The sequence below is a fragment of the Poecilia formosa genome, unplaced genomic scaffold (assembly GCF_000485575.1).
Source record: "Poecilia formosa unplaced genomic scaffold, Poecilia_formosa-5.1.2 Scaffold105, whole genome shotgun sequence".
Lineage (NCBI taxonomy): Eukaryota > Metazoa > Chordata > Actinopteri > Cyprinodontiformes > Poeciliidae > Poecilia > Poecilia formosa.
In genome coordinates this window covers 703,869-730,946 of record NW_006800044.1, presented here as the reverse complement: position 1 = coordinate 730,946, position 27,078 = coordinate 703,869, and the positions used below count along the sequence as shown (strand labels likewise).

Here is a 27,078-nt window from a genome sequence, read left to right as displayed (position 1 = left end):
ATTAGTAGCTACGGGGCTTGAACCTTTGCAGTTGTGACTTTTCAAACATTGAAAATGAAACATTTTAAGCCAGTGGCACCTTGATTGGTTGCAAGCAGAAGATTCCTCATGTTTCATTTTGACACAGAAGTTGGAACATTCAAAGTCTAAATGCAGAAAAAGAACAAACAGTCCAAGTGGAAAAATTAATGTTTCTTACTGAAGTTAATTACTTTTACTGTAGCAATAACTGAACATTACTTAAATAGAATCTGCAGGTTTGTATGTGACCAGAGTCTATCAGCACTTTGACTACGAAACACAAAAATACAGAAAATATAAAATTAGTTTTACTAATATTTTTTGTAAGAAAACTGACTTCTTATATAAATTTGAATGCCACCCACATCCATATAGAAGAGAATGCACACACTTATGTAGCCACATTCTTTTTCATCACTATTATTTTCCAAAACAAATTTCTTCTTCAATCAAAATGTGAACATCATGAATCAGACTAAGTTATTCTAAGAGGTATAATTACTTTTTTATATATGTATTGTATCCTTCTTCTCCTGAGACGAGGTTTGTGACCAATTTATGATTTAGTCTTAACTTTTAATCAAGTGACTATGCCAGTAAAACCAGTAATCATAAATCCAAGTATAAATATATGAATAGATAAATTGTTGTAAGGCCTTTATGATGGCCTTTTACATTTTGATGTTTCCTACAAATGCAGGCACAGGACCTTCTGCCAGCAGTGACATATTAAGTATTACTTGGCTGAATTATGTCCAAGTCATGTCAAGTAATGTTTTTAGTGAGTTGCTCCTGAGGATAGATGAATGTACACCAAATGATCATTTTTGAGGCCGTTGTTACTTTAATACTCAGAAAGACGTTGGCTGTCCAAGCTGCATCTGCGCTTAAAACAAAAGAAAATTAAATTTTCATTAAACTGTTTGAATTTATAAAAACTGATCCACTTTCTGCATGTGGTGCTTCTGTCCACATGAGACTGAGATAAAACGGGGATGGTAGCTGCATCTGAACCAAAACAATATATGCATATTTTTTGTCGAAGCTAAATTTTACTCTAACCTGATCAGCTACAGTACAATCTACTATAAATCAACAATTTAAGAAGAAGCTAAAGGATGTTGGACAGGTTTTGCTTCATGAGTTTATAAAATGTAGCACAGTTTTAATCAAATCCTTGGCTGTTTGTGTAATAGAAAATAAGGAAGGCGGCAAGGTGAAGCATGTCAGATCAGAGCATAACTCTTATCTCCCTGTAATTTTGATGGTTCATTGGTATTTTTGTCACTGATAGCTAGTGGCAGTCCTGTTTAAATTGGAGCAGTTACTGAATTACTGGCAGCAGACCTGTTCTGTAGACATTATTATGTGTTTCAGAAAATAATGCTGCTTCACAGTATGCATTTTAAATCACAACTACAATCCTAAAACTTTAGTTTGTTTATTCAAAAATACAGTTCACAATTATATGTACACACATATGTGTGTGTGTGTTCAGATAAGACTTTTTTGTCAGATTGAAAGAAGCACCTTTTGAAAATAATATTTATTAAACTTTCTTTTAAGCCAACATTTCTGTATTATAATTTTTTTTTATTGGTCTAGTATAACATTCTAATCTCAAATGTCGTGTTTTCATGAACTGTAAGCAGATGGTCATTATAAATTAAAAAGGAATAATATAAAAAAAATATATACCATTGATTTGCCTTGTATATATTTATTAATACTTTATTTATTCTTCTTCTGTAGCTCTATTACAAAATCTCAAACTGTCACAATTTGCTTAAATTTTCAAAACTGATCTTTTAATAAGCATTGTTTAAAATATAATTTTTAACATGTTGACTGGCAATAGTTTGCATCAGGTTAAAATGTCTTTTATAAATATAACTACATGTACACAATGCCATACACTGGACAGTGAAATTAGCATTTTTATTGCCAAGTTTCTGTTCGTTTTAGTTACAGAGAGACAGCAGAGGGTCTGAAGGTGGCAGACTTTAGTTCTTGATTCTTGAAAATCCTCATTGAAAACTCAGATAATTCATTACAATCTACACAGCACACCATGTTGTCAGCTCATTTCATATTTGTGAGATTATGGTTTTTTTAATTATAATTATTGAAGCTTTGTCAAGTGAGAGTGGAAAGGTTCATCTCTTAGCTGAACTGCATTGGTCACATTGCTGAATAAAGTTCCCTTTTCATTAAACTTTGGAGTTTCCATGCATGTGTTGCAAACCAGTGCATCCTTCTCAATCTAGTTGACACACTTTTAATCCTTCTTATTGCACATATGCATTTGAAAGCTAAATACAATCCTTGAGGATGAAAGCAGATGTTTTTTTCTAAGTCGTATAGTCCACATTTCCATAAATATTGTCTACGGCTCCCACTTGTTGGTCCATCTGATTTGCACATGTCTAAAAAGAAAGGAGAAAATTAGATCAAATTTAATTTTGGATAACTACTGGACATGCTTTGAAGTATAGAAAGGATTTTAAAATCAATTATCATTATAGATACAGTATACCTCCATATTCATGTAAACAGGTTCATCAATGACTTTTGCATCTGGAGCCAATGTATTCGATGTTTTACGCAACGGTTCACTAGAAAAGGAGAAAATGGAGTTTCAATTTGAGTTAAATTATTGGATAAATAATTGTGTTTGAAGCTACTAAGCTAAGAAGACAAAATGTATAAATAACAATCACAAACATTCTCAAAGATTTTTTTTTTCTGTAGTTCTCAAATTGTGATTTTATTTAATAAAAAATAACCTTCCTAGCACACTATCAATTCCACCTACTGATGGCTCAAAAACCAAAGTGAAGGATTTATAATGGCCTAGTCAAAGTTTGAGCCTAATTTCAATGGAGATGTTATAGTAAGGCCTTATACAGGTCATTCATGCTACATCTAGTTGCTTGATAACAGACTCATGATCAGCTGCTCCCACAAATAAGCCAACAGGCTGATTAAAGGGCCGTTCATGATTTAGCTCCCACTACTTTTTGAAAGCATTTACTTATTTAACCGTCAATAACGTCACAGAACCTCACTCAGGAAAAATAATGAACAAGCTCTTTATTAAATTCTAGCATTTTGAAATAACGTTTTATGTTTATTGAGGTTCTTTAAGGCTAAATTTAAGAAAGTAAAGCTGACACAGCCGAAGCTGAAGAAATCTATAAGAATAGTATAATGTAAGAAGATTATCTTGAGATTAAAAAATAAAAAATAAAAAATAAGCAGAACCTTTTGCGTGGGGTTGACAGTGTCCGTTTGAAGTTTGCATAATATCCAGATTCCTGACGTTTCATCATGTGTGACCTGGAATATTGAAGATAATCACCGAGTAGTGATACTCATGATACTCTATTACCAGCTGGGACATAGTACACATTATATACATACATATATATGTAAATGTTTATCACTTAATGGTATCATTAAATGTAGCATCAGATAAAAATGATTCATACCTCCTGTGCATTTTGTAAGCGACTATCCCAGCTGCAGCAATGATGAGAAGTCCGAGAAGTGGCAAAAAGATGGCCAGATAGAGCTGTCTGCCATCGTCAGGCGCAACAGGCACTGTGAACAACAGTCACTTTCATTAAAGAAGTCATATTGAAGATTTTAACATGTCCTTTACTAACTGAATAAATAAATAATACATAATAAAAAATAAATAAATAACTGAATAAATCAATAAATAAGTGAATAAATAGCAAAAATTACTTGTTGTAAGCACAACTGTGGTATAATCTGTGTGACTTAGGAAACCTGTAAAAAAAAGAAAAAGAAAACATGTTTTTGAAGACATTTGGAGAAGTACTGATTTGTGTGACTGCAAACTAGAACGACTCAAATTAATCCAAATCGTGACTGTGACACAAGAAACTTTAAAGGTTTAAACCGGTGAAATAAAAAACATACTAACTTAAATTCTGACCGTCCATCTTTATGTACACCTTGTGGTTTACGAAACTGTAGTTGTCATTCCGTCCAGAAACCCGCAGGTAGATTGGTGGTTCACCTTCCGTAATATTGAGGATTTGTAGAGAGCAGTTTCTTTCGCTGGCTTCTCCAATTAGCTTAGTCCTATTCTTGAAGCGTGGATCTATGCACGAGGAGTTAGAATGATAAACGAATGCCTTCTTGTCGTTGTCCTTCACGCTGCATTTGCTTGTCCCTTCTGTTTTCCAGTAAACTTTAGCGTTTGTATTTTGTCCTGGAGCAGTTTGAAACGTGCAGGATATGATTACATTTGAGCCTTTTGTTGCATTTATGGTCTGAGTCACATTTATCTTCCAGTGAGGGTGATCTGTGTTTTAAAAACAAATGAAAAAATGTTTGTCAGGCAATCAACCTTTTGTATACACAAACATACATACACATATACACGAACCTTTAGCTTTTGCGATGTCTTGTGATAGCAGTATCCATATTAGGCTGAGATAAAACAGAATATGCATCTGCATCTGATGAAAGAATGCATGTATTTTGGTCAAAATAGGAACAAATATTTTAAAACATCCATTTTACAACAGAATCTAATTATAAAAGATCAATTGAATCAACTGTATCAATTGTACGGTAGATAAAAGTACTCACAGTGGTGTTGGGAAGGTAGTTTCTCTGGGTCTGTGTGACTTACTAAGCATTGATGTGACAACTCTAGTGTGAGTTTCCTGTTGCACAGTTAGGTAATAGGTGAAAAAAGGAAGGCGACTAGAACTGAAAAAGGACACTGCAGCGTCACCACCTAAACTGCAGGAGAACTTTTATTTATGCACTGTGACAAAAATAACATTGCTTTTAACTTGAATAAAAGCTCCCGCTGCACCTCTGACAGCTCAGTTTGAAGTTTTACCGGTGCATCTCCAATAATGACAATTTCTTTGAAAAGTTTTATATTCTGGTAATCCAGTAATCCAGCAGTAGTGGAGGAGGAGATTAACCTGTGACTCTGCTGAAGTGTTCACGATCCCCATTGCTTTAATAGCAGCCTCTGTTTGCCTCGTAGCAGCACAGTGATACCACAAAGATTAAAAAAACGGAATTGATGCCTTTAGTATGTTTGGGCACGCGCCAAGTCTTATCCGAAAGTGAAGGCTTCTGTGCTGCTACGGCCAGTAGACGGGCTTGATCCAAACCTTATAAAGAAACGACGGAGAATTGTGCAGGAGAAAGATGAGAGACTGAAGACCCAGCAACTCAAACCGAGGCTGCTATTAAACGACAGCATCTGTGCATCTGTCGTTTCTAGGATTTTGTTATATCATAACATATAAACAGATTTAATTACGTAGCCTTCTTAATGTCACGCCCATATGAGAAAGTGTCCAATTGTGGGCTCCTTTAACTGCTCTCTGACTGATTTGGGTGTCTTTTTTAACTCTCTGGAGTGAGCCTCAATAACTCACCAAACTCTGTGGTATTTTTCCACTGCATGTGTTGCAAGACGCAAACTTCACATCACTCTCACAGGCAGTGCAAAAGATCCACACGAGTCACAACAGACATGTCTGCTCAGGATTTAGAGCCTAATCTTTTCTGTACCTCGCCCTCCTGTGCAATTGATGAGATACAAAAATTTAAGGAATTTTAGTCAAAAAATATGCCGTTCCCTCTGGAAAATGTAGAACAGAATTTTGGATATATTTTCAGTTTCTCAGCAGTGCATGTGAGATGAAAAACTTGGTGTTCTCAATGCTTATTTACTTGTTTATTTCACATAAATAGCTACAGAAAACAATTAATCTAGTATCACTTCAGGCAACACTTTTGATTCTGGTCGGTACAATTTTTTTCTTTAACTTGGCTGGCTTCTAATAATCCAAATTAATCCTGGTTCAGACAAAAATCCCTTATTCCACTCCGACAGTTTACAACATTTTAGGGCAGTGGTCTCAAATTCCAGCTGGTGTCTTGTAGCTTTACTGCGTGCTAGTGAGGCAGTCGCACCATTTAATTCAAATGTGTAGAACAAGGGACACAGGTAAAATCTGCAGGGCTCTGGCTCTCGAGGAACTCAGTTTGGGAACACTGTTTCAGAGCCAAGCAGACACAAAACAAACAAGTTTGTTTCCATTAAACACAATATTTACAGACACAAGACAACCATTAAATGGATACGATGGATATTAGGAGATGATATAATACACAAAGAGCAGCATAAGGATTTTTTGATTGTGAGAATATAATCTATAATACACACTTTTTAACTGTAAGTGTAAAAATCAACATAATTAATAGGAAAAAAAAGGCTTTCAAACATCCATCTATGTGTAGTTAATCTATATATTGTTACAACTACTGATAAAGATCCTGAAATGAATATGCTCTTCAGTAATGTTATTTCTTTTTTAATGTATGTATGTGTGCATGTGTGTGAATAAATTATCAGGTTCATAAATATCTCTTGTACCTGCTCAGCACTGCTGTAGTATTAATCGTTTTTTAAACTACTTTATTTGTATTACTTTTTATTGCCTAAAAGTTCATTTCTGGTTATTTATTTATTCTTCTCTCATACTCATAAAACAAATTTTCAAACTATGTCACACAGGAGCAAATATGATATGATAAGGTAAAATAATAATTAAAAAAACACTATATAAGATACATTTTTAACACATTTAACTGACAGTAGTTTACATCTGGTAATAATATCTTTTATAATGATATGTTCACGTACACAACACAAAATACTGGGCAGTAAAATGAGCGTTTCTCATTCCTGTTTAAAAACAAGCATTACTAAACCTTCTGTTTGTTTTTGGTTAATGTCCGACTGAGACACAGCAGAGAGGCTGAAGGTGGCAGACTTTAGTTCTCAATGCTTGAAAGTTTGCTACATTCACAACACATAATGTTGTCAGGTGATTTTATATTTGTGAGATGCTGAACTTTCTGCTTTTAAATCTTGCTCAAGTGAAGGTGGATAAGTTCATCTGATAGCCAAAGTTCATTGCTCACACTGCTGACGTTATGACCCGTCTGGAGGTGGCCGGGTCACAACCTGAAGGATCCATCCTCTTCAGATCTCAAGCAGCCAACAGAGACAAAGTTCAACATTATATAATGTTATTTATTTTAAAAATATGTATTTTTGAATGAGATTTTACAACAAGTGGAGTATATGGCTTCAGAGTGAGCTGTAGTGCCGAAAACAATAAATGAAAGGAAGCTAAAATGTACCTATTTAAAAGTAAATAAACAAAATGACAAAAACTTACCTCCCTAATTCAGAAAAACGTGAGAAACTAAGCAAACATAAACGGCAGCTCACTCCTACAAACTCCAAGAACATTAACAAAGAGTTTTTCACAAACAGTGTGGCCGGTTGAGATGAGCTGAGGATGGATGGCAGGAAGTCCGCGTCGGCAGTTTTCGCCTCTGGCAGGCCACCAATTGGACGTCTCCACGGTCTTCTGGAAGCCAATCAGGGACGGGCACCTGCACACTCATGTTTGCCTAATTAATATTACGACGCCAGTCGCAACAGCTGAATAAAGTTCCCTTTTCATTAAACTTTGGAGTTTCCAATGCATGTGTTGCAAACCAGGGCATCCTTCTCAGTCTAGTTGACACACTTTTTTGCTTCTGACTGCACATATGCATTTGAACACCTAAGACGACGCAGGAAAATACAATCCTTTAGGATGAAAGCTTTGAGACAGATGTTTTTTTTCTAAGTTGAATAGTCCACATTTCCATAAATATTGTCTATGGTTTCCACTTGTTTGTCCATTTGATTTGTTAATGTCTAAAAAGAAAGGAGAAAAATTAGATCAAAGTTGGAGTTGATTTTAAATAATTACTGGACATGCCTTGAAGTATGCTAAGAATTTCATATATTGCAATAAATACCAGAAAATTCATGTAAACAGGTTCATCAATGACTTTTGGATCCGGAGACATCTGGTTTGATGCCTTACAAAAAGATTCACTAGAAAAAAAGAGGAAATAGGGAGTTTCAATTTTAGTTAAATTATAGGGTAAATAATAGTGTTTGCATTTACTAAGCTAAAAAGACAAAAATTATATAAATAGTAATCACAAACATTCACAAAGCTTTCTTTATTACACATTAATGCTTTAGATACAAAATGCAGTTTTCAATTGATGATTATGTTTATCAAGGAAAACCATCAAATCCACCTCTTACTGGCTCAAAAAACAAAACAAAGGACTGTTAGTGGTCTAGTCAAAACCTGGGCTTAATTTCAATTAGGATATTATAGTACAACCTCATACAAGTCATTCATGATCAAAAACCTTCCAGCGTACCTGGACTATAACACTTCTGAAAAGATCAGTGGGCCAAAATGCCTACATATGGATGTAAAAGACTCATTGCCAGTTATTGGAAACATGCAAGTACTTAGACGTGAATAATGCCAAGAATTTATCTTGAGAAAAAAGCAGAACCTTTTGGGTGGGGTTGATGATGTCTGTCTGAAGTTTGCGTAATATCCAGATTCCTGCCGTTTGAACATGTGTGACCTGGAATATTGAAGATAAGCATTGAAGACCTGTTATTTGTAACTGATGCAAAAAAAAACCAACAACACATATTTGATTAGATGATTAGATAAAGTATTTATCTGTCATAGAGATGCAGATACTTATATCTAAAACTTGAATCAGGTATTTAAATACACTGTAATACAACACACAAGCTTTTTTCTCAGTGTCTGATCGTAATGAGACAAACTTTTCTGTCGTTTGTTAGAAATTCCTAAATAATGTTTATTTACTAAATTCTGCAGAATGAACATGGGAAATTCTTTATTGCTTTTTTCAAATTCAGGAGTTTACATCTTTTTCATCTTCAGTAGAACTGTTGGACCAATCATGGTTGATATTCTTCCACCAGCTTTTTACTTTAGTCCCAAAAGGATAATGACCATACCATATATCAATATATCTTACGTTATATACCTATATATCCACTTCCAAATGTATTTTATCTACTTGTAACATCAAACAAAAGTGATTCATACCTCTTGTGCATTTTGTAAGCGACTATCCCAGCTGCAGCAATGATGAGAAGTCCGAGAAGTGGCAAAAAGATGGCCAGGTACAGCTTGATGTTCACATTGTCATGCACATCAGACTTGGCGCTCGCTGTGAACAATGGTCATTTTGATTAAAGAAGCCATATTGGAGATTTTAACATATTTGTTTCTGAGGAACAGACTGAATAAATAACATGAAGTAAGTAAAAAATTACTTGTTGTAAACTCAAATGAGGGATCATCTGTGTGACTCAAGGAACCTGTTTAAAAAAAAAGAAATAAAAAATCTGTTTCCAAACATGGTCTGTATGACTGCAAGCTATTGTTGCCTAATGGAATCAAAATTTTGACTATAATACAAAAACTTTAAATGTTTGAACAAGCATAAAATAGCTGGTAAAATTGAAAATATACTAACTTAATTTTTTTTCATCCACGTAAAATTTGACAGCCTGTTTTTTGAAACTGTAGCTGTCTTTCGATCCGGAAACCCGCAGGTAGATTGGTGGTTCACCTTCCGTAATATTGAGGATTTGTAGAGAGCAGTTTCTTTCGCTGGCTTCTCCAATTAGCTTAGTCCTATTCCGGAAGCGTGGATCTATGCACGAGGAGTTAGAATGAAAAGCAAATGCCAGCTTGTCTTTGTCCTTTGTGCTGCAGCTGCTGTTGCCGTTTGTTTTCCAGTAAACTTTAACGTTTGTATTTTGTCCTGGAGGAGTTTCAAATGTGCAGGATATGATTACATTTGAGCCTTTTGTTGCATTTATGGTCTGAGTCACGTTTATCTTCCAGTGAGGGTCATCTGTGTTTTAAAAACAAATGAAAAAAATGTTTGTCATAGATAGATAGATAGATAGATAGATAGATAGATAGATAGATAGATAGATAGATAGATAGATAGATAGATAGATAGATAGATAGATAGATNATCTGTGTTTTAAAAACAAATGAAAAAAATGTTTGTGATAGATAGATAGATAGATAGATAGATAGATAGATAGATAGATAGATAGATAGATAGATAGATAGATAGATAGATAGATAGATAGATAGATGTCAAACCTTTAGCTTGTGATCGCAGTGTCCACATTAAAGTGAGATACAACAGAACTGGGAGCTGCATCTGATGAAAGAATGTATATATTTTTGGTTAAAACAGGAACAAACCTTTAAAAATCTGTTCCAGCACCAATCTAGCAATAAGAGTCAATTAAAGCTGTATTTTTAGTACAAAAAATACAGCTCACTTATGTACTCACTTTGAAAAGGACCCAGACAATGTTGGGCTGGCTGGTTGGTCTTTGACTATGATGTCTAAGCACTAATGTGAAAACTTGTTGCACAGCTGGGCAATATGTGAAAAGGGAAGGCAGCTGTGACTGAAAAACGACTCTGCAGCGTCTCCACCAAAACTGAAGAAGAACTTTTACCCATTTATGGTGCCAAAAATAACCTTGCTTTTAGCTTCAGTTGGCATTGAAATAAATTAGGTCGAATTAGTTTGAAGTTTTACAGCTTCAGGTGTATATCAGACATAACCACACGAGTCCCTCTGTTTGCAATGAATTTATATGTGTGTTTCACTTTTGAATTGAATTACTGAAAGAAATTCATGTTTCTAGTTCATTGAGTTTCACAGTAACATTTTATTTGATGGGGTGTGCATAAGACTGACATTTATTTACCCATTATAGTGACATTATTTGGCACTTTTAATGGACTTTCAATGCAACTTTTAAAGCCACTTTGCATTAAAAGTGTCATTATGTACTGACTGACACTTCATGACAACAGTCATAAACATTCATAAAGACTCCTTTATGTTCATGACGGTGTCATTTCAGCCGTATGCACACCCCGTCAAATAAAGTGTTACCAGTTTCACTTTTATTCTGTAGAAGTCAAATAGTTAAATCAACAAATATAGAGAAGTAATAAGAAAATCATAAATTGTATATTTCTTGTTGTATTTTCAGACTTGGAAGGTGTTACTCATAAGCAGAACTAAATTATGTGTTTAAAACCGAGTTAGTTGGTTTTGTTGGCTGAATTATCATACCTTATATAAAAATTAACCTGCAAGGCTCTAACGTGTATGTGAACTACAGTGAGGTGATAATTTGCTGGCTTTCGCTGAATAAATAAGTTCTGTGTTCGGTAACCACCAACCCTCTCAGTGAGTGCAGTGAAGCGTATGAGTTTGACCTGTCAGGAGGAAGTAAACAAACTAAGTGTGTTTCAAGTTACCAAACTAATGTGGTTCTACAAAAAGCTTGAAACTGCTGCACAGCTGAACTTCAGGCAGCCTAAGCAGGTTTTTCTCTGCAGCCTGCATGTTTTCAGATCATTCTGAAATGACCTTTGTAGTAATCGTTTTTGTGCCTGGTTATCATCATATGTGTACATTTCTTTGCTCTGTAGCAAACTGGAATTCTTTCGATGTTGTCGCCTTCTGACCTCCGGCATACAGACATATAGACTACTTCAATGCCCAGCACTAAACTCGGTTTAGAAAAGGCATTCACACATACTGACTTGAACTGCGAAGAAATATGTCAGCATTTTTGTTTCTGCAATTTCTTTTTCATACAAACTCAGGAAGTGGAGAAATATCCGTATCTAACATCAAAATGAGGCAAGATAAAAAAGGTCAAAGTTACATAACATGATACATAGTTTTTTGTTTCATTTTACAAACGAAGATCTGCAAAGACTGGCGTGTATTTGTACTCGTTCATTTTATCTGTCAAAGGCTTTTTTTTTTTTTAAGGTTAACCCTGACCTTTTTCTGCAAACAGCCAGATGTTGACGCTGAACGGTCTTTCCTCAAAGTCTTTACAGCTCAATGAAAATGTTGATTTCAACGTCAAATTATTTTTTTCTCTTTGAGCTCTATTTTCAGTTTGGTCATTGTGTTGATCTCGTCCAGTGGACTGGGAGTAATTTTTATGTGATTAGTCATTTACCATTGAACTATGACTCTTTAAAATACCAAATAAACAAACAAACAAACAAAAAACACCCAACATTAAAAAAAGTAGTTGTGCTTTCAAAAAATCGCTGATGTAGGTGAACCAGTTTTTTCTTTAGACACATTTTTACAGCAGTCAGGATTCTGTGAAGACAATTTGTCTTTACTTCTTTTTTCAGGTTCTATTAAATTAACCTCCATACCTCAACCTCTTCTTCCCCATTTCCCAAAAAACTTGTAACCAGAACTGCCAATAAATTTTAGAGGTTCCATATATTCACTGTTATATGCTGCAGGGGATAAAAACGACTACAGACCATAATTAATGACGTCAGTGTTGATCCTCCATATATTGGTAATCAGTTACACTACTGGGGGTATTTTTTGTTTGTTTTGTTTTTGCTTTGTTATTAAATTAAAACTTGCATAATACATTTCTTGTGTTTGCCTCACTGTCAATACTTCTATCAAATTATTGTCCGTGTGTAATTACGTCGTAACGCCACTAGATGGGGGCAGTGCGACATCCATACGGCTCCCTGGTGAACTTTGGATCAGAAGGAGGGACTCCACCTGGAATGTGGGCTAAACTTTAAAGGTACAGTCATATGACTCCCAGTTGCATGAATGTGAGAAAAACAGAGCAGAAAATGCTCCCTGGGGAGATTTCGGGTGTTTTTGTGGGCCGGATCTTGACCCTGCGGGAGCTGACGCTTGGCCCTCTTTAGCGCTGATCCCATAAGATGATGGGTGTTGGGAGTAAAATTCCCGGGATGACGGCAAACTTTAGTGCGTGATCGCAAAATCTACATACATGCATGGAAGATTTGCACTCTAACGGGAAGCCGCCAGTGACGGTAAGGGAAGATCCGGGCAGCATGAGCCGACAACAGGCAGAGATCCCCCCACGGAGGAGAGTAGCAGCGGTGAGCGCTGCCGCTCTATCCGCCTCACGGCTTACCTTACCCGGGGTCATGGACGCAGAGGGGAGGGTCGACGAGTCCAGACTGAGGATGCACATCTTCAAGAACGGTAGGTCACTGAAAGTATGGTTAAAAGCTGAAAAAATATTGCAAGTTTAAGTCAACATTGAAAAGTTATTTAATTTTAAATAGCATATTTCAAGGGTGAATAGAAATCTTAAACCGTTTTTAAATATGATTTTACGCTATGAGATTTATAGTGACCCAGTGGTTTTCAAATAGAGTATTTGTTAATGTGCAGCTCATTCATGATGCAGCTGCACCAACAACACTTTCTCACACAGATAAAAACCCTGAGAGGTTTTACATGTGAGCTCAATATTGAACTATCGTATCGTGGTTTTCTTGTACTCAACATCCTTATCAACAACTTTATATCGTGCCAATTCTTTTTACTTGAGGTTTGTTTACTGGTATAGCAAATTAAAAAAAAGTTAAAAAAAAACAACTTTCTAACACATCACCAAATTGCTGGACCTGTTGTATGGATGCCAACTGATTTCGATCCATTATTAGTAGATATTGTCTTACTTTAGTAGATATTATCTTACATTTCCTTCTTGAAACCTTTGGGATTAGCATTTTTGCTATTTTTAAGACCTGGTGAAAACATGTATCCTACTTTATTTAGTGGATTATATAGAATCCAAGGGGATAATGTATTTTGTTGCTGGTAACTGCCTAAACAATAGAAGTCTAAGCATATACTACTAAATATAATTATACACTACGGCTGTCAAAACAGCATTCATATTTGACTCTTTTTTCACTGCTCTAGAGATTCAAAAACATGCAGGTTATGAAAGATTAAGAGACCATATTTTATGTTACTTACTCCGATTTGATCATTTGTAAATATTGCTTTGAGAGAAATGAACATATTTGATTTGTTCTTAAATAAATACAGTAAAACAGTAAAATATTGTAGTTTTGAACATTGATTTGAGGAAAACTGTCACAGTAAAAGAAAATATTTCATTTATGAATTTTTCACTTCACTGTCAGGTTCAGATAATCATCCTATTAATTAGAAGGATGGATTCTTGCACTGAATTCAATAGACATGAATAGGATAGATGTAATGCATGTAGAGATGCTTTACAGATGAATGTGCAGTCTGAAGAATTCAACAAATATTATCTTGTTCAGATGCACTGTGACCCTTTGATCCCAACACCAGGAAGTCAAGTGATGCTTTGCTTCAGGCATTTTGTTTGAGTCACAATCAAACCATTCTCCTAATAAGTCTGAGATTTCTTTGTACGTACATCAGATTGCCCTAGGGGCAGAGTACCCCAGCGTGACTACTCTGATAAAATAATAGAATTTATTTCTATTCATTAAGGAATCTCTGATATAAGAAAACAGAAATCTCAACATTTAATGTATGAGAGCTAAACACACAACAGTACCTCTGGATGCAGCAGAGTGTAGGCTGCACCTTCCACCTGAACGCATTAAGAAAAGCAGGCAGCAGACATCAGAAGTTACCAAAGAGCCTGTGGGACGCCACATCACATGTCTGCTAGCAGGAATGTTACAGCTTCCCCTCCGTTTCTGAGGCCACACTGAGCCTCATATTCCAGCTCTGCCTAAAAATAACCAAAAGAAGATCCAATTTTCTAAATTTTTTGGATAAATTCTTTTACTTTTTTTTTTTTTTTATTTGGCCTAAGATGATTCCCCCTCCCCCCCCAAGAACAAGAACAAGACATGTGTCACTTTGTGCTTTACCTAACGTATCCATTTTTCAAGGATTATTATTGGCCTGCCAAAGATATTCAACTGTATCAACCCCTTGTGTTGGCCTGCAAAATGTATTTCCTTCTTGAATTACATTTAAGGGCTGCAAATGATTCACACGCTGTACTTTGAACACACCTTCCTTAACGTTTTGTTTACATTTGTTAACCGAAGTGTTGTACTTCCCATGTCCTCTCACTAGATGGATTCAACTGTCTTTTATTTGGGTCTAGGTGGCGTGTCTCCATCAGAGCGAGGCCTGGCTTGGCGTTTCCTGTTTGGCATGTACCCATGCAGCTCCACCGCACTGGAGCGGTCCTTGCTGCGGGAGCAATTGTTGGTACGTTACCAGGTCATGAAAAGGAAGTGGCAGCAGTGTCTTCCCTCAGCGGTGCGGATGCAGCTCAACGGTACTGATGGTAAAGGTCCAAACATCCACAAACTCTGATATTAATGGGAAGCAGAGGACTTTTATTTCTCCTCTGACCCCTTTTGGCTCCATCTGTCTCACCTCCACCAAATCAAATTTCCTTTCTGTCCCCTAAACACCTGTGCCGATGTGACCCAGCCGAGTTGCTCGCAGCGGTTCGGTACTTTGACCAGAGGGAGGCACAAACCCAGCAGCAGGACCAGGACCAGTCTGAGGAGGTGAAGGACAGACTGGCATTCTTGGAGCTTCAAGCTCAGGTTGATGCAGTTATTATTTACATGAATAAATGTCTTACACGTGTTGGTTTAGATTAACCCTCACGGTTTAGAGTAGTTACGCTCTTTTAACCTGAGCATAGTGAAGTTGATCTGTTTAGGAAAGCGACCAAACAGGATCTAATTATGTTAAACAAACTGTCATTTATTTACTCAGGTATTGTTTGACATGTCCTAAACCCTGAAGGTGAGGCAGCTCCAGCTCATGTTGGGTCATGTCGTCTCATTCCAACAGCCTACAGTCTTCAGCCCCTTTCTTTTTTTAAACATAAAAAGAGAGTTTGTAGGAAAGCATATAATTTTATTCAAACATAACAAGCTGAAATCAAATCAAGTGATATTGACAGATACAAAAATTTAAGAAATTAACCCTATATCTTTACAGTCAGTGAATCATGTGACCCAGTTTTATCTAAGAGAGGGGATTTTGCTGCTGTGGTTTGCAACCAAAGCAGCTCCAAATCAGTTGAGCACATCATCAGTTAAGGACTGATGAAAGTCCCGTTCAATACAATGAAAACATCAGTGTACGTTTTTTTGAAACTGAATGTTGTCACAACCCAAAGATGGTTGTGGCAAAAGAAGACTTAAAGCTGCAACTGCAGGAAAAAAAAAAAAAAAAACGATTCTGCATAGTATTGAGCCAAGGGCGGTGAATGCAAAAGCATGTCATGTTTTTAGACTTTTATTTTGTGAATTTTAAAACGTGTGTAATTCTCCTTACACTTGGCATTTATCCACTACTGCAGTAAGAAGAAAAGTTCAAAGTTTGTGGTTGTAAAGAGACTAATTATTAAAAATATCGAGGCATGTGAAACATTTTTCAAAGCACATTGAGACAACTTTTTATTAACATAGTTTTTAAACACTTATTTTTTAACAGATATTGTTTGAGCGCATCACGTTTGACCTGGAGGAGCTGCGGGAAGCCACACGAATCATTGACAAGGATGTTCCCCGCACAAGCAGAGACCTGAGCTTCTACCAGTGAGTTGTTTTTTTTTTTCTGTACTTATTGTTCTTGTCTATCAAATTCTGCATTTTTGTGAATCTGCCGAGTCATTTTATGATGAGGTGAAGGTAGAAATGACACAAAGATAAAGGAGCACCACTGACCATATTATGTAAAAATGTACAGTTGTTTTCCTCCACTCGTGGTTTGGTGGTAGATTTGGTGACGGTAAACCATTTGAACCAACTTGACATCTCTCTTGAACAAGGTGTGCCTTGTTTGAGATTAGTCATGCATCCTCTATTTCCTGTCCAAGTGTAAATTTAAGTTCAACTTGCATTCAGTGAGCATTGATGCAATTTATTTGTTTATCCAGTGTTCCCATGAAAATACATGACAGATACTGTCAAAAATCTGGAGTCGTTACACTTTTGTGTGTGTCCAGAACTCTGATTACAGTTCATTTGGATGTTTTTATTATTGAATTTGACATTTATTGTCATGATTTGGTGTGTGTGGGTTCTTATAAGTTCTTTGTGGTTCATATGTTCTCGGTCTAGTCATATTCCTTTCAGGTCTCCGTATTTATTATTGCTCAATATTTCTCATTCTCATCATTTTCGTTGCCGTACATGTTCTTTCTTTTGTATTTAGCTTTCTTCAGTTATTCTTGTGGTTGGATAGTGCTCCCTTTCCTAGTTTAGCCTTTTTGTGTTTATTATTAATATTCCTTCAGTCTGCCTGTTTACCTTTTCCTGTCACCTCTGCTAATTGTTCTTGCTGTTTTGTAGAATTACCAGTTTTAAAATTTTCCTAAACTTTCATTTGTATTCGACAGGATGATGCAACAACAAGTTAGTTGTTGATTTTTCACCTAAATGTGAGCATCTTTGCCCAATACTGAGGATAAAAGTACAAAGGGCGCAGATTACAGACAGTCTGCAGAATTGTGGTATTGCCTTTGAATTTTCATTATTTCCTAATTATTTTAAACTTCTGTAAAATTAAGATTTAAGAAATTGGCATTCTCTTTCTCAGGAAAGTCTAGATTTTTTAAAAATGTTATTTCTGCATATCTGTGCCTTCCTTTCATTACGCCTGACTTTTCTCGCAGATCTTTATGCAGAATATGATTCCACCATCTAGAATCCTAATTTTTGCCAAAAAAAAAAAAAAGATTGGGGGGCAAAAGTTGTGGGCAGATTGTCATAAATAACAACAAAATATACTAAAAACATTCCTTTTGCAATTTCAGGAGTATAGTTTGTGTCTAATATACTGAGACATTGGAAACTTTACAGAACTTCCACAAATCACTTGTTTTTGTCCGCAGAGATGAAGGTTTGGGGAATCTGTTGGTCCTGAGAGACATCCTCATCACTTATGCTGCTTTTCATCCAGGTAATCAAACCGAATCAGCCCAAACTAACGTTTATTTTTCCTCTGATAACTTTCTGTCTCCTTGTTGTTACGGCAGAGGTTAGTTACGCCCAGGGAATGAATGACCTGTGCAGCAGGTTCCTGGAGGTCCTTGACTCTGAGGTGGACACCTTCTGGAGTTTTTCCTCCTACATGGAGAAGTTCTCCAGGGATTTCATGGCTGACGGCTTACACAGAAAAATAGGTGAGACGAACAAAAAGAAAAAGCAATTTTGTTTGTAGTAAATGTCACAGCACCAGCATAATTAGTTTGTTTCGTGCAGTATTTTTTTCTCTTTGACATAACTTATTTCTTGCTTTAGTTGTTATTAAGACTCCTCCTTATGATGATATCTTTTTATGTTGTCTTTAGATTGTGCTAATCTTATTTAAGAATCTAATTATGATCAACCAACTTTGCATTATCCTATCGGACTCAACACAACCTAATATAATTATTTAAGAAGGTAAATATGTGTTCGTTTTAAAACCCTAATTAGAAAGGTGTGATTATATGTAAATGCTTGTTATGGAAGATTTACACTGATTAGAGAGCCACTCTTTTTCTCAGAGATTCTCACATTATCTTTTGACAAGTTATACAAAAAACCTTCAATAAATCAAATAAATCCTTTGTAGACCATCATTGTGATATTTTAAAGAAATATACCTCACACTTTTTGGAAAATATAAATTATAGAAAGGTTTATTTGAATAATAGGTTTTTCTATGGCCTTGCTCCTCTATCTGAGAACCATAAGAGAAGACGCCAGAGGAGAATCGCTTGAAAATATTTGGACTCTCTCTCTAAGTATCACATTGATAAATTTATATACCACTCACAGCTCTCATCAGCAGCACTTCTTACATGAATGCTGCCAAGACCAAACCCCTCTTTCTGCACCCTGAAAATATCAGAATTCTGATTATCAGAAAATTCAGATTTCTACCTTTCTCAATTTTCACAAAACAAAAATTATTTTAAAGAATGTATTAATAGTCTATACCAGGTTAGTTAATGCATGATCATATAATTTTGTTTTCATATTGGGCTCTGTATAAGGTCGTACTCAATTTCACACAGTGGAGCTACACATAATATAAAAAGTGAATTTATGAAACCTTGTATGTGCCCAGGATCTCGTGATGATGCTTTGTTCCCAATTTCAACTGCAAAACACATTTGAGACCTCTAGTGGTTAAACACAGTAAATGACATTTTCCTTGAGAGCATTTACTGTCTGCCTTCACTGCCAAACAGAAAAGCTTCTGACTGGCAGAATGTCGATCTGAAAGTTCAAATCAAGTCTCTTGTTTTGAATGAGTTTGACTTGAGCTGGAAATGTTTCTTTAATGTCTTCCAGAGCTGGAGGCTGCTCTGTTGAAGGAGCTGGACCCTCCGCTTTATGCTCATCTGGTCAAAGACAACATGGAAAGTTTTACATTTTGCCACAGGTAGCGCATCTGTAGCACATTTCACGTATTTTTGTTTTAATGACTTTGTTGTTTCATTTTAACGTGAAACCGTATCTTTAAATCTTTGGCTTATATTCTTTGTGTTAAGGTGGCTGCTGCTGGGCTTTCAAAGAGAATTTGAACACAGTGACGCACTGCGTCTGTTTGAAATCCTGAGCTGTGACCATCTGGAGCTAATCTCACAGCAGGTTGACCGCGCTCGATATCAGGAGAGACTGGACCAAAAACACTACATAGGTGAAACGCAGGGTAAAAAGCAGAATAACTGTACTTAAAGATCTCCCGTAAAATGCCTGACGTTGCTGTATCAATTTTTTCCAGAGGACAGATCGGAGTCACCACGGCAAACCTTCAACACAGACTTCACCTTCGAGCTCTTCATCTGTGCAGCCATCCTGCTGGATAACAGAGAGTCTCTGCTGCGGTGCCAAGACGACGTGCAGCTGATCCAGTTTACCAGCAGGTTCGATCCTGCGGCTCCTGTGGGACACATTTTGGGCATGTTTGTCTTTTCGGTGTATTAAAAACACTTTCTTCTTTGCAGTCTTCAGGGAAAACTGGACCTGAACAGCACTTTGGAGAAAGCAGAGAGTCATTTCTACAACTACTGCAAGCGGTGTGCGTGGGATTATATGAATGGGCACTGCAGAGAAAACAGTAGCAAACCCGAAGACTTCTTCTACCAACTCCGTAGTTTGTTTGTCCTAAAGTGACAACTTTCTCAGTAGCTATAGAATCAGTTTTCTTCTGACATTTTTGAAAACAAAAAACAAAACAAAAAAACACTTGTTCAATGCTGCTTAATTGCTCATAATTACTATTAATGTACAGTATTTATTGAAAGTTATTCTACAACTGTTGTAAGTGATCGTGTTTACAAATGTTAACAGAATTAAAAACTAAGCTTAATGGCTTTATGACTTTTGTACTTGAATTATCACTTTATAAAACAGGGGTGTGCTGTTGTGCAACAGCCCCGCATCAGCAATGTGTAGATGTGGTCTGTCCCAACAGCTGCTGTCTGGAAAAAAAAACCACAAAAAAAACGGTGGCTATATTTAAGGCCAGATGGCGAACGTGTTGGAGAGGCCAGTGCAGCGAGAATAGACCATGTAGTAACAGGGAAGTGAAATACACACCCACTGCGCCTTACAGAGGGAGTCTTGCAAAACGACTTTCACTCCTTAAACTTTTCCCTCATTTTGCCACGTTGCAACCTTGATGTGTTTTAGTTTGGTTTCTTTTATGTTAGAGAGCAACACAAAGTGGTCCATAATTGTAAAGCCAAGTCAACAAATTATAAATGGCTGCAAAAAAAAAAAATTAAGCATCACAATTGTTTGAATTCAATCCTTTTCACAAGCAAACATGTATCATAACTCAATTAAAAAAACAACAAAAAAACAGCAGATTGAGTATGTGTAATTTAATCTAAGTATACAACAGCTGATCCTGTAAAGCCTCAATTATGTGTTGATGAACATTAGTGAACAAGCATCGCTGTGAAGATGAAGGAACAAACCAGACAGAGCAGGGATGAAGTTGTGGAGAAGTTTATTGGATAATCACTTCCAATAATGTGTTAGTGCCCAAAGCCCTAACACATGAATCCTACTGCAAATATGCAGTATCAATTGGACCCAACTAAAGGAAAAACAGAGCTAAAAACAGGGTCATTCTGGAGGAAAACATGTTTGAGACTGTAAACCACGTGAGCCTGTGGTGGAGGTTCATTTTTAGCAGGACAACGAAACTAAACCCAGATCAATATCGACAAAAGATGTTTTACATTAAACCATATTACTCGATGGCTCAGTAAAAGAGAAAACTTTAATCCAATTGAAAATATGTTGCAGAATATAACATTTTATAATTTTGAGGTTGGCTAAATTCAAATGCATATCACATTTCAGATTTAAAAAAAAATTTTTGAAAACATGTCCTATGTCTTCCATTTAGAAATTATACATTAAGTTACATTAGGTTTGTCTATCATTTAAACTCGTAAAACTTTGTCATTTTGGCCAAATTTGGAGTTGGTTAGGAAAAACAGTGCAAAAATAATTAGCTTACATAAAGAAGCATAACCTCAGGAGATATACAACTTTATGTAACTTTGGCTTGAAAATGTCTCCTGTAATGTTTTCCACAAATTGTCACTGTGTGTTGCTTGATGTGTTGCCGATTTTTGTTTGGAATTACTAGCAAGAGTTGTAAAAACATTTGAAAAAATTAAATTTGCAACACTGCGTATCATTCATTTAACCACTTGCACGTGCAGTAAAGCACGTGAGTAACGTTAGTTTTCTTTTAAATATTTCCTGTCTTGTCGTCAAACAGTTAAGTCGTTGCAACTTTCCAAAGTTCTACAAATGTACCTCTTTCCAGTTTTAATCTTATTTAGTTAGAAAATTTGTGCCGAGATAATAATAGCCGGCTTTCATTCAAGGAAATCTTGCCAGTGAGCAGAAACATGGGTCTAGAACTTTCCTTGGTGGAGTCACCTGACACCTCCAGTGGGCTCTGCCTGCACCGAGCCTTATAAAAACAGGAGGGACAGGACACTCATCCGCTGCCCGCCAGGAGAAGAAGGGAGTGCTGGAGAGGAGCTCAAGACGGCGGTGTTTAAAATACGGCATCACTTTAATTCAGTAAACTATCACTTCCTGAGCATCTAACTTCACAAGGTAACTGAATATACAGGAAGCATCGCTCTTCTGGCCTCGCTTTATAATCTATCTTGTTTGCTGCTTGGAAAGCCTGAATACAAAGTAAGAGGCACTGACATGTTTCAGCTTTGCATGGTCTCTGTCAAACGATGGCATGGTACATGAAACCAAAATCAGTGCAGTAAAAATGGCAAAGTTGTGCAAGCAAAATCTGACAAATTTTCACGGCTAAGTGATTTTATCTGTGGTGTTTCTGCAAGACATAGGAACATTATGTCAGCACTTTTTTTCTCTCTTGTGTTGCTCAATTATCTAAGTCAATTTTTTTTTTCCAAAAGGAAGGTTTCAGGCCTCAGAGTAAGTCACTTGGAGCTGCTTTTCCACAGAAACATTGTGACATTTTCCTGTTCTAAAAATGGTTCTCGGTTGGGTGAGCGCAGCTCCAAAGAGCTTCCGCCACTCAGGGGCTTTGCTAGATTTCTCCTCTAATCAGTTATGTTACTATGCAACAAAGCCACAATTTTCTTTTTAATCTTTGTCGATCAATCAGGTCAGCTGATCAGCTGCTCCTCAGTACGCCTAACACAAAAATGAGGCCTTTGCTGTGGCAGGTTGAACTATGTGACTGCATCACTGCCTGCTTTGGCCTTTGACACCACATGATATGTTGATCTGAGTTTCTGCTTATTTTATAAGCCTTTTATTGCACGGCTGGTAATATTTTGAACGTATTTTCTATTTTTGTATTCTATATTTGTGTCTTTATTTTGGCATTTTAAGATTTTACTTTTTTTTTTTTATGTATTCTGTCCAGCAATTTAGTTCCTCTGGAAATTTAAAGTTCTTTCTTAATAGAGCTAGATTGGATTGACTGGATTGGATATGAGACCTTTAACAAGCCTGTAAAGTTACTTTTGAAAAACATCTGGTTTCTTGTGGATGCACAGAGTTCTCAGTGATATTACAACAATTTATGAGGCTTAAGCAGAAGGACTTATAAAGACGTTGGTGTGATAAACACCGAATGCACTGATTTGAGATGGAACTGACAGTGTAAATGTGCTGAAATACTAAAAGTCTCTTTGTTTGTCTTTTGAAGATGTCTAAAGGACCAGCAGTAGGCATTGATCTGGGCACCACTTATTCATGTGTGGGTATCTTCCAGCATGGCAAAGTGGAGATCATTGCCAATGACCAAGGGAACAGAACCACCCCAAGCTATGTGGCCTTCACTGACACAGAGAGGCTTATTGGAGATGCTGCCAAGAACCAGGTGGCCATGAATCCAGCCAACACCGTATTTGGTAAAAACACTGCAAGACTGCACAGTCAGAAACAATCATACAAATTAGGATTTCACTTCTCCATCTGTTTCTTTTCTCATTTTTTTTAACATCAGTTCATATTAAAATGCAAAATGTCTGTACACACAGCGAAACTTTCTTTTCGTTGTTGCTGAATTAACTACAGATGCCAAGCGTCTGATTGGTCGCAAGTATGACGACGCCGTGGTGCAATCGGACATGAAACACTGGCCCTTCAAGGTTATAAATGATTCCTCCAAACCAAAGATGGAGGTCGAATACAAAGGGGAGATCAAGTCCTTCTACCCCGAGGAGATTTCCTCCATGGTTCTCACCAAAATGAAGGAGATTTCTGAAGCTTACCTTGGCAAGGTATGCTGCTTATGATGCTGAAAAATAAATTTCCTGAACCAAGACTTATAATGAGACATATATTTTCATTAAATGAAATTATTTCCATCATTTCAGCCTGTGAACAATGCAGTTATCACAGTTCCTGCTTACTTCAATGACTCCCAGCGTCAAGCCACCAAAGACGCCGGTACCATCTCCGGCCTCAATGTGCTTCGCATTATCAATGAACCCACAGCCGCAGCCATTGCATACGGCTTGGACAAAAAGGTGACCATCAATCCAATGGCTAAAATTTTGACCTCTTGCTTTTATGTCGCTTTTATAATTTCCTTCTATTTACTTTAGGTTGGGGGTGAGCGTAATGTTCTCATATTCGACCTTGGTGGCGGTACTTTTGATGTGTCAGTCTTGACAATTGAGGACGGCATCTTTGAGGTCAAGGCCACAGCGGGGGACACCCACTTGGGTGGGGAGGACTTTGACAACCGCATGGTCAACCACTTTATTGCCGAGTTCAAGCGTAAGTTCAAAAAGGACATCATCAACAACAAGCGGGCCGTGCGCCGTCTGCGTACAGCGTGCGAGCGAGCTAAGCGCACCCTCTCCAGCAGCACCCAGGCCAGCATTGAGATCGACTCGCTCTACGAGGGAACAGACTTCTACACTTCCATCACCAGGGCTCGCTTCGAAGAACTCAACGCGGACCTGTTCCGAGGAACCCTCGAGCCCGTGGAGAAGGCCCTGAGGGACGCCAAGATGGATAAGAGCCAGATCCATGATATTGTTCTCGTGGGCGGCTCCACGCGTATTCCGAAGATCCAAAAGCTTTTGCAGGACTTCTTCAACGGGCGCGACTTGAACAAGAGCATCAACCCGGATGAGGCGGTTGCGTACGGGGCAGGTAGGCCTCCGCAGAATTTACTCCTGTATGCCTAGAAGAAGGTGCAGATAAAAACTTTCCTGTAATAATGACGTCATTATTCGGAAACCCCACAGCTGTACAGGCTGCCATCCTGGCTGGCGATAAGTCTGAGAATGTGCAGGACCTGCTCCTGCTGGACGTCACACCCCTGTCCCTTGGAATTGAAACGGCTGGAGGAGTGATGACGGTCCTTATCAAAAGGAACACCACTATTCCAACTAAACAAACCCAAACCTTCACCACCTACTCCGACAACCAACCTGGTGTCCTCATTCAGGTAGCACATTCTGCACAGAAAAGTTCACACCTCATGCTTTTGGGTGACTTTTGGGAGATTAGACGGTGAAACATTAACAGGAATAATCTGGGTTATTTAGCAAGACATAAGATTAAAATAAGGGTTTACTTTTCAGTCAGATTTTCACTGTCTCAGTCATTCATTTATAAATAATGTCAAACTAAATATTTGATTAGCAAGCTAAATATCGTGTGTGCCAATTAAATATTTATCTCAAATTTAAATATTTGGCTCCAAACTAAACATTTAGTTAACAAGCTAAATGTTTAGTTTAGAATGTAAAACTATTTAGCGCCAACATAAATATTTGGTAATGACAGAAATAACATGGTGGAAATATCAATTAGGAAAATGAAGCGCCATTTTTTTCTTTTATGGCATGTTAATTATTATTTTTAATTTGTGACTGTGTAACTTTACAAACAATACCCCATATTATACAGTACTATGAAAAGTTATTTACCTCCCCTCACAACTTTCTGCTGTTTCAACCTTTTTCTCTACTTCAGGTCAGGCAAATATCAACCAAAGTTCACAAAAACAGGTTTCAACCAGAAAAAAACCTATCCAAACCAGCCCTATGTCAAAAGTAACAATTGAATTATGTAATTAAATTAGTAACTATTTAAAAAAAAAAAGAAAGTTCAATTTGACCCAGGTCTGATTACTGCCAGACCAGTGGAATTTGATGCATCTGCACAACTTGCCATTATTTAAGAAACAATAAAATCCAGAGTGAGACTGTCTGGCTAATTAGTTTGAGACCTTGAACTCCTGCACTCTTATCATTATTTATAGTTGTATACGTACAAGTAGTAAAAATAATCCAAACCACACCAGGAACTCCACCTCTGAATCGACTAAAATTGATTTTAGACTGTCCAAGCGAAAGCCTAGACTCTAACCCAATTGAAATAATGAGGCTTGATCTGTTTGCTTTGAAACTCCATTATGAATTAATTTGTGTTAACTTTGTTTGATATTAAAATTACTTTGATTGTTTGAAGAACTCAAGTGTGAAAAACAGCAAGAACAGGATAAATCTGTAAGGGGATAAAATCCTTTTTAATTGCACTGTGCCTTAGTGTTGAAAATGTTCATTGAGCCAATAAACTTAACATCGATACCCTGTTTTAGGTTTACGAAGGGGAAAGAGCCATGACCAAAGATAACAATATCTTGGGGAAATTTGAATTGACTGGTATCCCGCCTGCTCCCAGAGGAGTCCCTCAGATCGAGGTGACCTTTGACATTGATGCCAACGGCATTCTCAACGTCTCGGCAGTCGACAAAAGCACCGGAAAGGAGAACAAGATCACCATCACCAATGACAAAGGTTGGACCACATGTTACAGGGCAAAGATTGTTCATCAGAGAAGGTTGTAAAGTGACTGAAGCAAGCTTTACGTTTCATTCTTCCTCAGGTCGACTGAGCAAGGAAGACATTGAGCGCATGGTGCAGGAAGCAGAACAGTTCAGGTCTGAAGATGAGGCCCAGAGAGACAAGATCACTGCCAAAAACTCTCTCGAGTCCCTTGCCTTCAACATGAAGAGCACAGTGGAGGACGAGAAGCTCCAGGACAAGATCAGTCCCGAGGACAAAAAGACTATCATAGACAAGTGTAATGAAGTAATCGCCTGGCTGGACAGGAACCAGGTGAGATATCCGCAAATTAAAAAGCCTTTCATTAAAATCCAAAAGCAAGAGCTTCATGTTTGAAAAAGTTGTGAAATCACAGATGTGTAGCAGAGAAACTGTGATAGATAGACATCTTTCCACTTCCTTATTTAGTTTTTACACAGTTCCAGCTCTTACATCACATTTATCTGCTTCTTTTTCTTTACTCAGACAGCTGAGAAGGAAGAGTATGAGCACCAGCAGAAAGAGCTGGAGAAGATTTGCAACCCCATAATCTCTAAGCTGTACCAGGGGGGCATGCCAGGAGGAATGCCAGGAGGAATGCCAGGAGGAATGCCAGGAGGAATGCCGGGTGGAGCCGGAGCTGGTTCCTCCTCTGGCCCAACCATCGAGGAAGTCGACTAAATATAAGCAATAAGCACAACAGTTACTTATCTTAGCTTGACCACATGTAGTGGCTGTTCAAACCATGCATTTTGTGCCAAATGGGCACACCATAAAAATTCAACTTAATTTTGCTCTACAGCATTACAATGAGCTATTGCTCATTTAGCAATAGCTCATTACAATGAGCTATTGCTCAT

At 37.2% G+C, this 27,078-nt stretch overlaps 2 protein-coding genes and 1 pseudogene across 5 annotated transcripts; 2 read left to right on the top strand and 1 right to left on the bottom strand.

Annotated features, from left to right (window-relative positions):
• Positions 1 to 1,739: 1,739 nt before the first annotated feature.
• LOC107837022 (uncharacterized) lies at positions 1,740 to 9,817 on the bottom strand. Of its 3 annotated transcripts, XM_016675074.1 has the most exons (9): positions 4,995 to 5,462; positions 4,629 to 4,724; positions 4,442 to 4,514; positions 3,974 to 4,357; positions 3,772 to 3,816; positions 3,513 to 3,624; positions 3,286 to 3,360; positions 2,558 to 2,636; positions 1,740 to 2,447 (listed from the first exon to the last, which is right to left on the bottom strand). In XM_016675074.1, exons 3-9 carry the CDS (start codon positions 4,512 to 4,514, stop codon positions 2,373 to 2,375), a joined length of 843 nt encoding a protein of 280 aa, XP_016530560.1. In that variant the 5' UTR covers positions 4,629 to 4,724; positions 4,995 to 5,462; the 3' UTR covers positions 1,740 to 2,372. The 3 variants fall into 3 exon arrangements, with proteins under 3 accessions (XP_016530560.1, XP_016530561.1, XP_016530562.1); XM_016675075.1 differs by having other exon boundaries at positions 4,648 to 5,462; XM_016675076.1 differs by lacking the exons at positions 4,442 to 4,514; positions 4,629 to 4,724; positions 4,995 to 5,462 and adding an exon at positions 9,786 to 9,817 and having other exon boundaries at positions 3,974 to 4,281.
• A 2,720-nt stretch (positions 9,818 to 12,537) lies between these two features.
• LOC103143118 (TBC1 domain family member 15) lies at positions 12,538 to 20,221 on the top strand. 2 transcript variants are annotated; one of them, XM_016675004.1, is made up of 10 exons: positions 12,538 to 13,062; positions 14,990 to 15,166; positions 15,325 to 15,443; positions 16,345 to 16,448; positions 17,747 to 17,814; positions 17,891 to 18,037; positions 19,197 to 19,287; positions 19,397 to 19,545; positions 19,630 to 19,771; positions 19,853 to 20,221. In XM_016675004.1, exons 1-10 carry the CDS (start codon positions 12,849 to 12,851, stop codon positions 20,019 to 20,021), a joined length of 1,380 nt encoding a protein of 459 aa, XP_016530490.1. In that variant the 5' UTR covers positions 12,538 to 12,848; the 3' UTR covers positions 20,022 to 20,221. The 2 variants fall into 2 exon arrangements, with proteins under 2 accessions (XP_016530490.1, XP_007559593.1); XM_007559531.2 differs by having other exon boundaries at positions 12,541 to 13,062; positions 14,990 to 15,175.
• Positions 20,222 to 21,870: 1,649 nt separating this feature from the next.
• On the top strand, positions 21,871 to 27,040 carry LOC103143116 (heat shock cognate 71 kDa protein-like; annotated as a pseudogene).
• Positions 27,041 to 27,078: the final 38 nt, after the last annotated feature.

Excerpts from the sequence above, each read along its gene's own strand:
- LOC107837022 (XM_016675075.1), bottom strand. The coding sequence starts at position 4,514 with ATGCAGATGCATATTCTGTTTTATCTCAGCCTAATATGGATACTGCTA. Across the intron at positions 2,637-3,285 it reads CTGTCAACCCCACGCAAAAG|TGAACCGTTGCGTAAAACAT; the intron begins GTTCTGCTTATT and ends CTCCTTTTCTAG. Across the intron at positions 2,448-2,557 it reads CTGTTTACATGAATATGGAG|ACATGTGCAAATCAGATGGA; the intron begins GTATACTGTATC and ends CTTTCTTTTTAG.
- LOC103143118 (XM_007559531.2), top strand. The coding sequence starts at position 12,849 with ATGGAAGATTTGCACTCTAACGGGAAGCCGCCAGTGACGGTAAGGGAA. Across the intron at positions 18,038-19,196 it reads CGGCTTACACAGAAAAATAG|AGCTGGAGGCTGCTCTGTTG; the intron begins GTGAGACGAACA and ends AATGTCTTCCAG. Across the intron at positions 19,288-19,396 it reads AGTTTTACATTTTGCCACAG|GTGGCTGCTGCTGGGCTTTC; the intron begins GTAGCGCATCTG and ends CTTTGTGTTAAG.